We start from the raw sequence: 13,962 nt of genomic DNA on the forward strand, positions 1-13,962 counted from the left end.
CACCTCTTTCCTAGAGGGCCAGCCCTTTCTGCCCACTCCTCCTAAGTGCCCGCTGCCTTAGGGCTGTGGAGGGTCATGAGAGGGGCTGAGGAGGCAAGTTGGCGCCCATGCATAGATGCACACACGCACCCTTGAGGGAGCCGGAAGCTGTCGCGGGTGTCCGGCCAGCTGTCTCTCATGCCGTGGCCTTGGGGGTTTCCCTCTCCCCCCCCCCATTACTGGAAGCCACCCTCCTCTGCTGAAGCTGGAAAACCTGGGGGACGGCCTCGGGGGGGGGCTGGTCTCTGAGTCCTTCCTCGCCTTCCCCCGTGGGTGAAAGGAGGGGGCATGAAGTGGGGAGCTTGTCGCCCTTCTCCCTGTTCCAGGAAGTGGCTTCCAGGCGCAGGTGCACACACCAAGCGCCACAAGCAGTCTCTCGCACGCCGCTCTCTGCCGCGGCCTACGGCTGCATGTCTGCGCCTGGGGTGCAGCTGCCCCATTCTCAGGACGAAGGCCTGAGGTGGGGTGTGAACTTGGGCCTGGCCCTCGGCCTCCTCCCGCTCCGCCTCCGTCTTCCCCAGACATTCACCAAAAACCAAGGCCGCAGCAATAGCCCCAGAGCCTGGAGAGCGGGTTGGGAGGTGGCGATGGAGCAGGCGGCGGGGTGCCAGCCGTTCCTGAGCGACTCCCCCAAAACGCGCCCCCCCCGACCTGCTGGGTGACCTGAGAGGTAGGGAGGGCTGCCAGGTGTGCAGGAGTGCCCCCCCCCCCCGAAATGAGGAGCTGGCCATGGCTGGCCCACCGCTCCCCATCCCAGCTTCTGCCCTTGCCCCACCCCCCACCCCTGCTGCTCCTGACCCCCCCCCCCAAGCCTGTCAGGCTTGGAGACTCAGCACAGCTCCAGCATTCTCTGCTGTTCCTTCAAGATTCACAGACGCTCAGGGGGGAAAAAACTGTTGCTTGATTTTAATCTAGGAAGGGAGAAGTAGCCAAAAAATGGGTTCTATCAGATTGTTTAGGGAAGTTTTCAGTATTAGCTGCTACCCTTTTTCTGTATGTCACTGGGGGCCATGCCTGTTGCTGTTGTCATGGGCCATCAAGTCACCTCTGATTTAGGGCACCCCATGGATGAGCAACACCCACAATGTACAGTTCTCAACAGACAGGATTCCCTAGTAAAGACAAGAAACACGAGAAAGGCAGAAGGCAGCAGGAAACGAGGAAGACCCAACAGGAGGTGGACTGACTCCCAAAAGGAACCCACAGGCTTGACTTTGCAAGAGCTGAGCAGGACTGTTGAGAACAGGCCATTTTGGAGATCGCTGATCCAGAGGGTCACGATAAAAGCACAGGTCACTTGACAGCACCTAACGATAGTCCTTGGTATTCCTCTTGCTGTCTGCAACTTCTTGCAGCATTTTTTTTCTAGCAAATCTTGCCCTCACATGAGGTGCTCAAACTATGGCAGCCTCAGTTTCATAATTGTTTGCCTCCAGAGAAAGTTCAAGCTAGATTTGCTCTAGGGCCCACTTGTTAATATTTCTGGCAGTCTAGAGTAGCCACAAAGCTCTCCTTTGGCAGCACATTTCCAACGAATTATTTTCCTTGTCAGCTTTCTTCACTGTCCAGCTTTCACACCCATACATGATGATCGGAAATACTAGACTGGATGATCTTGGGTCTCCAGTGACACATCCTTACACTTCCTTATATTTTCCAATTCTTTCTTTCTCTTCCGAGTCTTGTCTTCCTCTGATTTCTTGGCTGCGGTCGCCATTCGAATTGGTGATTGAACCAAGGTGTATACAGTCTCTCTTTCCATTATCTTCACTGTGAACCTTCCGAGTTGTGTAGTCCTTCTGTAGCCATGATTTTTGTCTTCTTGATGTTCAGTGGCAGTCCTGCTTCGGTACTTTCTCCTTTCACTAAAGGTCATTTCAGGTCACTGCTGCTTTCTGCCTGTAAGATGGTGTCATCTGCATAGCTTAAGTTATAGATGTTTCTTCTACCAAGTTTCACTCAGCCTTCCTCTGAACCTAGTTTCTCTCTGTGTTTTGTCCTAATGGTAGTAAAAGTAATGCATCAGGACCATGAAGTGCTGAGGGACACCCATGTCTTCCAGAACACCCCATAGAGTTTCTCACAACCACCCACCCCCCAGTCAAAGGTTAGGGTTAGGGATACAAAGGAAACCAGCCTGGCAAAGGTATGAGGCTTGGAGGGGTCATGCTTGGTGAAGGGCCCTGGCCTCTGGACACGTGGCTCAGGAACAGACAGGAGGAGAAGGCTTAGCCTCGCGTCCTCTGGCATTTCAGCTCCGTCCTCATCCCTGGGCAGAGCGGCTCCTTGGCGGGAGTGGCGGGCCCTCCTTGGCAGAGGCTTCCCCTCATTGCCCCGGCCGGGCACTCGCTTTCCACGAAGCCCACCCAGGGCAAGGAAGGCTCTAATGGGCTAGGCTGGTGTCTGGTCATCTGGAAGGCAGCTTCCCGTACCCTCTGCTGAACCGAGGCCGGGCCTCCTCGCAGGGAAGGGCGGGGGCGGCCGCCTTTGGAGCAGCCAGCACCTGCAAAAAGCCCTGGTTTGGGACCTTTGTGCCAAATGCCTCTTGACTGTAGGGTATCAGGCAGCGGGAAAACCCCTTGGACCAAAGACATTGCCTGAAAGTGGGGTGGGATGAAGGCCCAGGCCGGCCCGGCTTGGAGGCAGCGCTACTTGGCCCAGTAGGGAGGCAGGGTCTGTGAGTGGGAGGCAGCTTCCATACTCCCCCCCCATACACTTTGCTGCTGCCTCTGGTTACCTCCCGCCCGCCTGGGCACGATGGGCGGCAGTGGCTTCTGCACCAACCAAAGCAGTGGGAGGGAGAGACGGTGCCGAGATAAGGGGCCTGAAGGGAAGAGGAGGGGCTCTGGAACACTCCCCCTGCTCTCTCCCCCAAAGGGGGGGCCAGCCTCAAAAGCCCTCCACCCACCGGCCCACCAGTGCAGGGCTGCAGACAGACCCAGAGCCCCCCCCCACGCACGTACACACACACACACACACACAAAGCCCCAATTCCAGGCAAGGCCACACCAGGCACAGAAGGTCTGCAGCTGCTTATTTACAAAATGGTTTATTAAAAATAGGAACAGAAACAACACATGGAGCGTCCATGGCCCAGGAAAGGGGAGGCCTCTTTCATGGCCCAGCCCCACATACCGGAGAAGAGGCGGTTTCTCACTTTTGCACACGCACACACACACAAAACTCCATGGCTACCCCCCCATCCTGGTGGCCCCTCCTGCCTGCTGCACTGGGAGCCCCTGTCCGCCTGCTCGCTCGATCGCTCGCTCACCTGTCTGCCTGCCAGCCTACGCTGGGGCCCCAAGGGAGCCTCGCCGCTCGGTGGTGCAAAGCGTGCCACAAAGGAGGTGTGCATGTGGGGCTGAGGTGGGCAGAGTGACCTTAGTGGTGGAGATGGTGGGCATAAGGAGAGGCCAAGAAACGGTGGGGTGGGAATGAGCCCCTCCCTCCCTCCCTCCCTCCTTAAATAACAAGACAGACATCTCTGTGCTGTGCAAAAAAAAACCTCTGTACAATTCAAGCCAAAGAAAACTCCATGCATGAGCTGGGGGGGGGGGGGGAGGCCACTGGCCCGGGGAAATAATACTGACAAGGCACACAGCCCCCTTCCTGCCCCACCGGCTGTGCCTTCTTTCCCCCCGACAGCGGCAGCGATTGTCTGCGGGGCCCTCCAGCAACCACACGTGCAGGGGGCCCACCCAAAAGAGCAACGGCGGTGGCGGAGCAGGCGCAGCAACGGCGGCAGAAGAAGGCCTTCTGGGCAGCCCTCTCCTCCGAGGGAGGAAGGCGGGGGGCACCGCTGGCTGGCAAGGGGGCCTTAGGTCGATACAGTGACGGTCGCCATCCCTCCATTCCGTGAGTAGACAAACTTGTTGAACGCCTCTTCAAGTAAGCAGCTAAGCCGACTCTGATCAGCCTGCGAGGAGAAAGAGGGCCAGGTGAGGCGAAGGAGGAGGAGGAGGAGAGGGCGGCCCCTCCGCCCTCTCTGGCCACAGGGGGAAAGGGGCCGGCCATCCGGCCTGCCTGCCTGCCTGCCTCTTCCAGGTGCCTTACCTCGCTGATGAATCCCAGCTGGACCAGTTCAGCCGCCAGCTCCTGGATATTGTCACCTGCAGGAGGCAGGAAAGGGAGGGCGGTGAGCCTGCCGTCAGCCCCTCGCAGCCTACCAGGCAAGGGAAGTGGCGACTGGGGGTCAGACAGGGACTTACTGGGCAGCAGGTCACAGCTCAAGTGCCGGTTCAGCTTGTCTTCCAGTTTCAGCAGCAACGTCAACTGGCCAAGCAAACGGAGAGGGACTCAGAGAGAGAGAGAGAGAGAATCCGAGAGGGAAAGCCCAAGGCCCCTCCCTCTGTGTGTGTGCCCGCCACCCGCCACCCATGGACAAGAGCCCGAACCGGGCATACGTACATGATGCTTCACCCCCCTCCTCTACGGACTCAATGTTGCACTGCATCAACACCACCTGAAGGCAAAGGAGGGGAAGGGGGCCAGTGAGCAGACGCCAAGGCAATGGGGCTGGGAGTGGGGGGGGGCACACACACCCCTTCTCTGGAGCCAGGAGTCGGCCACTCACTTTGCGTGTCTCCACTTCCGCCGGCTCTGGCGTCGGCGTCTTAACCGAGGGGGGTGCAATGGGGGATTTCACCACCTCTTGCTGCGGCTGCTGAGGTCTGGGCAGGCCAAAGGCAGTGAGGGGGTAGATGCCATTCCTGGGAGGGGAGGGAGGGAGGTAGGGAGGGAAGTCAGGTGATGATGCCTCCTCACACACGAGGTTCCTGGCCACATCTTCCCTCTCACCCAGGGAGGGACTTACCTCACATCCTCCAGGAACTTGTCCAGCTCCAGCGCTGGAGACTGGGAGAAGCTGGAAAGAAGCAAACACCGGGTCAGAGAGACCCGCCCGAGGGACCTCCTCACCCCACCCCCTGCAAAAGGACAAGGGGAATGGGTGCGAATCGCCACCGCTCCCAGCCCCCAAAAGAGCCTCACATCATGCGGACACCCTCGCGGTCAGCGTGGTGGATCTCGGCCAGCACGGCGCTCATGTCCAGGTTCTTTGTCATTTCCTCCAGCGCGTTCTCCGGAATCATATCTGTCATGAGATAAAAAGCATGGCGTCCAAGAGCCATTCAGGCACTTCCTGAAAGGGGTGGGGGGCAGGGCCGATGCCTTAACCAACGTCTTGCCAAGAGAGATGGGGCCCTCCTCACGCCTTTGTTTCCTCCCTCCCAAGACCAAACACACCAGATCCGGGAAGGAGGGTGGCTCCCATACTGGGACCAACACCATTTAAGTGGTCCAGAGACATCCCCCGCCCAGCACCCCTGCCTGCCAATGGCTTGCAGGGTGCATCACTGCAGCAACAGCAGCAAATCAGGGAGGTTCTGAGCTGGGAGGAGAAAAGGAGGCCAACAGCCTCTCCCCAAACTGGGTCTATGGGCTAAAACCCAAGCCAGTGCCTGACGGAGCAGGACTGGTCGGGACTACCCAGGAAATCCCAGCAGGGCCACGTGCCACTCCGTGAACGGGCCAGCTCTGTCCGGCAGCAGCTTCCACACTGGGGGCAGTCAAGAAACCTCTGGGAGCCTCGTCGTTAAGCTCCCGGTTCTGCAGCCCAGACTGTGCTCACAACCTGGAGGTTCAATCCCAGGCAGCCGGCTCAAGGTAGACTCAGCCTTCTACCCTTTCGGGGTCGGTTCAATGAGTACCCCCGGCTAGCTTGCGGCGGGGGGGGGGGGGGGAGAGACGCAACGTGTCGCCTGCATCATTAACTTGTCAAGCACAGAGGGACAGAGTTACGATGCCTGCAAGAGAAGCAGTCCATTTATTTTCTCTTCTCACAGCTCTAGAACTGGGAGGGCCCGGCCGAGGCATCTTCACATCCTCAAAAATCAGGACAGGACACTCAAGTCCCACAAAGTCACTTCACAGGTGTTGTACACCCTGCACGGGGGCACACAACGGCCCCAAAGGCTGTCTATCTGCCATGTCGGTTGTTGTCCCTCGGAACAAAACACACAGAGAAAAGAACAGTCCCAAGAAACCCAACCAGATTTTCTTCTGGCACAAGTCTCTGGGCTGTTTCTGCTGCCTGAAGCTGCCTACAGGGCTGGCCCAGAATTCCTCCTCTGGAAACGATTGTCCTTTTATTCCCCTTGGTATTTTCTGGCCCTGGGTGTTTGGGTGGGGTACCACCCACAACTCTGCACACACTCCTCTGGACCCACGCCAGGCCTCTCGCTGGGGTCAGGAAAGGCTCCGGCACTCCTTGCTCGGCTCACAACTCCTTGTCTCTCTTTTTCCATCCTGGTGTCTGAGGTGGTGCTGGTCTAGCTACGGAGCAAGAGGGTGAGCGCAAGGCAGGAGGTGGGGGAAGACTGGCTGCAAATAAGAGAGAGTGAGAGACCCTGCAGTGCGCGTGCGTGCACACACACGTGCTCTCTCTCCCTCCACTGGTGATACTCACGCTGATGGCCCACGATGCAATGAGCAGCCAGAAGCTTTAAGGAAGGGACTTCAAAGAGGGCCTGATGGAAGAGGAGCTCCCGGGCCGTGGGTCGCCTGCCGGGCTGGGGTTCCAGGCACTTCTGAATGAACTCCTGGGGTTGGGGGGGGGGGAGAGAGAGAGAGAGAGAGAGGGAGGGTGGCTGGGATGAAGGAGGAGGAGGCCCAATTGTCCACCAGCCCCCAGGGAGCAGCGAAAGCCCACGCCCTCCAGCTAACCAAGGCCACAGAAGCTCCCTGGTGCTGGCTCTCAGAAGGCTTGTCTCGTCCTGAGAAAACGGCCGCAGCGAAGCTGGAGAGGCGCCCACGGCCAGCGCCAAGTTACCTTCAGCGAGCACCAAGAGGATTCTGGCCTTAGGCTGTTTCCAAACAGATCTCTTTCGGCATTCACCTATTTACAAAGTCAACCATACTGTGGTTGTTGTGTGAGTCGTGTTGCAATTTTGGGAAGGTGCCATGATCAGCCAGCAGGAAATCTAGTCCAGCCAAAGCAAAGAAGTGCCTCAAAAGCAAGGGGGTGGTGGTGGTGCACAAGGCAGGAGAGCCTGCGTACGCACGCTGCCCTCTGCTCACATCATCTGCCCCTTCAACTTGTGCAAGGCACGTATGCCACTCGCTTCCCCGCTTCTCTTCCCTTCCCCTCCCTGGCCGTGGGGACAAGGGAGCCTTACCCGCTGCAGGGGGTCCTCCAGCAACTGAATGGCGTTGTTAATGGCTTCCTGGGGAACGTAGGAGGACTCCCCATTGCCCTGGATCTCCAGCACTGCCATCTGCGGAAGAAGACAAAGCAGGGCCAAGAGGTCCCGTGGGCATCCCTGGTTTTCCAAGGCAGGCACTCACATGGCCACGGACGCAGTTCCCCTTGGGCAAATCTTCATGCCGCTTCGCAACATCCATGTCCGTGCGCCAGAACAGCCGTGCTCCCTGGCAGGCACCACCCCTCCAACTCTAAACCTTAAGAAGGTCTGCCTGATGGTAGGCGGTGTGTGCTGCGGGTGGCTATCCGCCGGCTGCAGCTCTCCTGTGGCCACTGAGAGCTTGACAAGAAGGGCCTTCCATCTCCCCGCCCCCTCCTGGGCCCAGCCCTCCCTCAACCCTCACCTCCAGCGCACACATCCCAAACGAGTAGATGTCCACCGCTGTCGTGACGTGAACCACTTCTGGAAGACAAAGCCATCGTGCTCAGCACCAGAGGCTGGAGTCACCCAGTCCCCAGCAAAGTGAGGATGCCGTCAGGAGGGGCGGGGGGAACAGCTCTCCAACCCCCTCCCCACCCATTCCATACCGCCATATTCCGGAGCAAAGAAGTGGAGGTTCTTCTGCTCCTCACGACACGTCTTCACGTGGTTGTTGATGGTGTCGGGGGCAACTAGAAGAGAGCAGAAGAGCCGCCGGTCACAGGCCTCCCTGGGGGTGGCAGCTGGGCGGCAGCCCTCGCCAAGGCAAGAAAAGATACAGCCCAAGGAGCGGTCCAGCCTCTGGCCGGACCGCCCCCCCCCTCCAGAAGCAAGGGGCTGAGGGGTAAGTGCAGCCAGAAGTCCCCCTTCTTCCCACCCCAGCCCAGGTCAAAGGAAGCCCACCAGGAATAGGAGGCTGAGAGCATGGGCGGGCGGGCAGGTGGGCGAGTGCCTCCTCCGCCCGAAAGGAAGAAGAGACCAAGGCAGAAGGCAAGTCCTCTCCTCCCCACTGGCCACCGCCCCCCCCGCCCCACAGAAGACACGAGAAGCCAGAGGAATGCTAGGAGTTGCTGCTCCTGCCACTTTAATGCCATGGGCAGAAAAAGCAGCCTCACCTTCAGGGGACGGAATACGGACAGCGAAGGTGGCAGACAGGAGCTTCCTTTGGGGGGGGTGTCGGAGAGGCAGCCCTCCTTCAAGGCCACCCACGGCATTCGGGGGAGGAATCCTCCGCTTCTCCCCCCCCGGGCTGGCACCCTGCCCACCTGCCCCACCCTCCCCATGGAAGGGACCCTCTGCCAACGGTTCTCGACGGCACCCCACCTCACCCAGGAGGCAGCCCAGCGAGCCAACCTCCAGGCAGCCGACCAGCAGCCCTCGCCAAGGCAAGAAAAGACACAGCCCAGAAACAGCCAGGCCAGGGAGGAGGGTCTGGTCAGCCCCACTCCCTTGGGCCCAGCCAGGGCTTGAGTGAAAGAAATCTGTCACCTAGATTAATAAAAAAAGGCACAGGGGATCGGCAGGGAGGAGAAGGGCAAAGGAAACAGACCCCAAACGGCCCAGCTACTCACAAAGGAGCTCTCCCTGGACCAAGACAAAGCCACGGAGGGCAGGACAGCCCTCAGCCCTCCTGTCTTCTCGGGGGGGGTGTAAGATGGGGGGATGAGACATTATCACTTTCAACACCAAGTAAAAGTAAAATGCTGCTCGTTCCAGGCAGTGGGCGAGCCATGGGCTGGCCTAAAACCTCTGCCAGCGTCGGCCTGGGGCCAACAATGAGGGAGGATCCGAGTCTCCCTTCTGGCCCAAGGCTGTCCACACTCTGAAGGTCGAGCCCCACTGCACCGGACAGACCCCCGGCTGGGACTGGCCCCACCAGAAGGGAGAAGTGGGCTGTTGGGGGGGTCTCCCCCACTGCTGGTGCCTCTCCCCCCCCAAGACACAAAGAGTCCCACAGGCAGAGCAAGGAGGAGGACGGAGCAGAGACCAATCCGCCCCCAAAATCCAGGGGCCAGCGCACAGCCCAGCCAGTGGCACTGAAGCAGCAGCCAGGCACGCCTCGAGGCCAGACACGAGACAAAGAACACACACACAGACCCGAGCAGAGCAGGGAAGGGAGCAGAAGCCAACTTCAGCTTGCCACCAGCAAGCCACCAGGGGTGGGGAGGGGGGACGGGGACCAGCTGCTGCTGCTGCTGCTGCTGGGACTAGAAGCAGGAAGGCCACCGTGTCCACCTGCTCTAGAAGGTAAGGCCTCTCCCTACCTCAGAGCCAGGGAGGGGGCCCACCATGCAGCCCAGCTTCCCTCGGGCTTGTCCTCATCAGGGTTTGAAAGCCGCCAGCAACCCAAAGGGAGGAAACCCCCCCCCCCCCGTTCACAGGGCCTTTCCTCCTCCTCTGCTTCTGCCCTGTAAATGGCAAACAAGAAATCCGCCTCCGACGATGGGGACCAGTCAAGGCTTGCTTGCTCCGGTGGGGTGGGATAAAGCCACCAGCTCAGGACAGCCCGTAGGCACACCTTTTCCGGAAATGACGTTTCCTGTGGCACTTGAAAGACGAACAAACTTTACTGTGGCTCTCAGCTTCATGGACTAGAGCCCAGACTGTCTATCCTCTGAAGATGATGGTGCTTTATCCCTGATACAGACGACCACCAGTTAGTGGGCTTTTAAAATTCGAGTGTTACTTCCAAGTCTATGGCTCCTTTTACCTCTTTGTTGGGATGTTAGGGTTCTACTTTTCGTCTTAAAGATGTTTCTTTCTTCCATATCTGTAGGTACAAAATGCAGCTTCCAAAATACCACAGGAGTCCTCATGCATCCTCCAAGTGGAAAGTTTGGTTCCTGGTTTTAGATTATGTTTTATTCCTTCTTTTGTCTCAAATGCTAAAAGCCACCATCTCCTTCAGCCCCTTTGGCTGGCGGCTGCATCTTGCAGAGCAGGACATGTTTTCATGAAATGAAGACACTCAAAAGGTAATAAGGTCTCCTTCCATCTTGAGAGACGATGATAACATGCTCTGTATGGAGGACTTGGAACAGCGTTTGGTGTGGCTGAGAAGGCCAATTCGAGAGTGACCATCCCTTCCACAATGAAGACAAATACAGTCTGTCCCCTGTCCAGATCCCTGGTTTTGCTGGTTTCGGGACGGCCTCTTGGCCTCAGCCTGCTGGACGAGGGTCTCTTCAAATTGGGAGAGGCCGTGATGTACCGCCTGCCTCCAGGCTGAACGCTCAGATGTCAGGGTTTCCCATCTGTTGAGGTCCATTCCTAAGGCCTTCAGATCCCGCTTGCAGATCTCCTTGGATCGCAGCTGTGGTCTCCCTCTGGGGCGATTTCCCTGCACTAATTCTCCATATAGGAGATCCTTTGGAATCCAACCATCAGCTATTCTCACAACATGCCCAAGCCAATGTAGACGTTGCTGTTTCAGTAATGTATACACGCTGAAAATTCCAGCTCGTTCCAGGACTGCCCTGTTTGCACTCGGAAGGTCCAACGTGGCCAATGTCTGTGGTGCCAACCAAGCTCTGGACCCTTTCCTTTTGGAGAAGCAGGGCTCTGTTCACCCCGAAGCCTCAAGGCAAGAGAGTGAAGCCAAACCAGTGGGTGGGTGTCTTCTGCCGGGACAGAGGTGGGGGCATCAGCCACGGGCACAACCCTAGCTTCCCAAGCAGAGGGCTATCGGGAGGCTGGTGAGGGCTACCAACAAGCCCCACCTCACAAGGCCTCTACGCTGAGAGAGAGAGCTCCCTGGCTGACCGCGGGCCTAGGGAGCAAGATGTGGAGCTAGAGTAGCCACTGCTGTTGAGCGAAGCAGAAGACCTGGTGGGAAGATCCCCGTCCTGTCTTGACATGAGGCCACGAGCATCTTTGACATGAGGCCACGAGCATCTTCCTTCCTTCCTTCCTTCCTTCCTTCCTTCCTTCCTTCCTTCCTTCCTTCCTTCCTTCCTTCCTTCCTTCCTTCCTTCCTTCCTTCTTCCTTCCTTCCTTCCTTCCTTCCTTCCTTCCTTCCTTCCTTCCTTCCTTCCTTCCTTCCTTCCTTCCTTCCTTCCTCCCTCCCTCCCTCCCTCTCCTTCCTTCCTTCCTTCCTTCCTTCCCTCCCTTCCTTTCCTCCCTCCCTTCCTCCCTTCCTTCCTTTCTTCCTTCCTTTCCTTCCTTCCCCCCCTCCTCAAGAGGAAGACTCGCTGAGGGAACCTTAGGAGCAGCGACTCTTCTTCAGCACATGGCTTTCTGGATCTCTCCCAAAAATTTATTGCCTTCAATTCGCAAAAATTCATTCCTAGGAAATACATCTCAATGTATGCTCGAAGGCTTTCCCAGGACGTGATCCAATGGTTTTTTGGGCTGTTTGGAGGTTTTTCTTCCTAACGTTTCGCCAGTCTCTGTGGCCAGCACCTTCACAGGAATTAGAACTCTTATCTGAGACTCCTGTCCTCTGAAGATGCTGGCCACAGAGACTGGCGAAACATTAGGAAGAAAAACCTCCAGAACACGGCCAAAGAGCCCAAAAAACCGACAACAACCAAACACATTCCACTTTTTCTAAAACTTGACTTTTAAGAGAAATTCACTGTAGCCACAGGAGACGAGGCTCGGCTCCCGCAAGGAGGATCTGGTGCTGTCTGGGCTCCTTCAGCTGAAGGTGGTGAGGGTCCTTTGCAATCAGGAGACCTCTTGGCCAAGTCCCTTCTTGGGCTGAAGGGGCTGAGGCAGCAGCCGGGCTGATCCCCAGCAGATCTTCCACCAGGCTTCCTTGGTTCCTCTGGGGGAGTGTCAGCTGTAGGTCACTCCGACCTACATACAGCAGAAGCTCCACCGAGGCTCCCCCCGGCCTCACCGAGCACGCTGCCCTCTCTCACACCCCTGGGCTTCAGCCTCAGACAAGCAAGGCTGAAGGGCTCCCTCCTTCCCGAGGGCATCCCATGCACGGCCACAGCAAGGGGTCAAAGCTCCCTGGCCACCCCTGTTACCTGCCACCTCTGCACCATCGCCGCCACGGCCAGTTCCTCCACCTCTCCCTCCGGCCCAGGGCCCAGTCCTGCTTCCGGCTGAGCCACTCCACACACATACACTCCCGAGAGCACCCTGGCCAGCGCTGCCAGGGCCCTCCTGCCTGGCCAAAGCGAAGCATTCGCCTACGGGTCCTCCACGGCCCCACGGCTGCTCCTCACAGGACCTCAATGCGGCCCCGGGCTCCATTGCTGCAGCATCGGCTCTTGCTCACCCCCCCCCTCTCCTGCAGGTCAGGAACGTTCCTGGGGCCCCTCTTGGCCTCCCGCACCCCCTTTCGGTCAGAGAGCCACCCTGCAGCGACTCAGGGCCACTGCTCCCGAGGAGGAGGAGGGAATGCCGGCAGGTGAGAGAAGGGGCAGCTCCGGGAGCAGGGGGTGTTCAGGGCTCCGCCAGCTTCTGCTGCCCAGCCGGGCACCCTTGCCTCCCTCCCCAGGCAGAGGCGGCAACCCCCCCCCCCAGGAGGCAGAGCAGACAGAGGAAACCTGGAGGGGCCCATGGCTGGCCCAAAGCAGGGAGGCAGCCGCCCTGTCTCCACAGAAGGTGCAAGCAAGCTGCGAGCAAGGCCCCAACGCTGGCCAACAGGGGAGGGGGGGCAGGGAGCAAAAGGGGGGGGGCGGGGGGCGGCAGCAGCACCTCTCCAGCCGAAGGGCAGCCCAGGCCACATGCGGGAGGCGGCATGCAGCAGGCGAGAGGAGGAGAGGGAAGGGGCCCGGCTCTCCCTCCAACCAAAACTGAGGGGGGGGTGGAAGTAGAGAGGCGGGAGGGGGGCACAGCTAGGCTAGAAAGAGTCACACACACCAGCCTGCTAAGCAAGGAACACTGGAGGAGGGGGAGGAAAAAAGACGCTTTACATATATATATGTATATGTGTATATATATAAACTAAACACAGTCATATATGTATACATATGTGTACATTTCTACTTTGAGAAGATTACAGTCACGTCACAGAGCAGAGAAATTTGCTCACCATTAGCAAAAATCCTATGAAAGACTGTTGGCGAGAAAGGGAGAGAAGAGAGAGAAGCAGCCCATAAGCAGGCAATAAAACAAGGCCGACCTCCTTCTGCATCCTGAGGAGAGGGAGATCAGCTGCCCATCACAGAAGTGGGACTTGCCCCCCCCCCGCCGCCGCAGGAGCAGGGGGGAGAGCTGGGGGGGGGGGGGAGAGGCTGCCGTCCTGGCGAGACCAGGGGGCTGATCAGAACGTGGTGCCCGGCAGGGCTTTCTGTTCTCTACCCCAGCCCTATGCCCGGGGGGGGGGGGGCGGGGCGGGAACGCTCCCAGAGGCCAGGGCAGACAACGCGCCTCCCCACCTCTCCCCTCCCTTCCCCTCCCCAGCCATGCCCCGAGCCTTCATTCAGGACCCCCCCTTTGACCTGTATCGAGACCCCTGAACCCCACCCCAGGTGGTGGGAGAAAGGAGGAGGGCCAGGAGCCACTGGAGGGAAAAAAGGGCCATCTTGCAGAGCCCGACACCCTCGTGCACTCCTCGCCCCTTGTGCCCTCGGCTCCTCCAGGGACCGGCAGGCCAGGACCTTCCCAGAGAAAGCCAGTGCCCTTCAACAGAAGAGACCTCCAGGGCAGCCAGTGGGAAAAAAAAGGGGGGGAATGCCCTCCCCTTCCCCCAAAGCCAGAGCAGCCCCACCGTTCCCCTCTTCGCTTGCCTCCCACTGAAGCCAAAAAGCCCTCGGATTTGCCTTTGCCACTTCCAGCTCAGAAA

At 58.6% G+C, this 13,962-nt stretch overlaps 1 protein-coding gene across 1 annotated transcript in view; it reads right to left on the reverse strand.

The window, feature by feature from the left end:
* Positions 1-3,072: 3,072 nt before the first annotated feature.
* Positions 3,073-13,962, reverse strand: part of NRBP1 (nuclear receptor binding protein 1) — a 34,943-nt gene continuing 24,053 nt past the window's right edge. The window contains 13 exon segments of the mRNA XM_072985340.2: positions 3,073-3,955; positions 4,093-4,148; positions 4,248-4,311; positions 4,447-4,461; positions 4,463-4,501; positions 4,613-4,748; positions 4,853-4,903; positions 5,029-5,131; positions 6,506-6,638; positions 7,215-7,313; positions 7,645-7,703; positions 7,829-7,912; positions 13,210-13,233. Of these exon segments, the coding sequence (XP_072841441.2) occupies positions 3,857-3,955; positions 4,093-4,148; positions 4,248-4,311; positions 4,447-4,461; positions 4,463-4,501; positions 4,613-4,748; positions 4,853-4,903; positions 5,029-5,131; positions 6,506-6,638; positions 7,215-7,313; positions 7,645-7,703; positions 7,829-7,912; positions 13,210-13,233 (962 nt within the window). The 3' untranslated portion in view covers positions 3,073-3,856.

The sequence above is a fragment of the Pogona vitticeps genome, chromosome 1 (genome assembly GCF_051106095.1).
Source record: "Pogona vitticeps strain Pit_001003342236 chromosome 1, PviZW2.1, whole genome shotgun sequence".
NCBI classification, from domain to species: domain Eukaryota; kingdom Metazoa; phylum Chordata; class Lepidosauria; order Squamata; family Agamidae; genus Pogona; species Pogona vitticeps.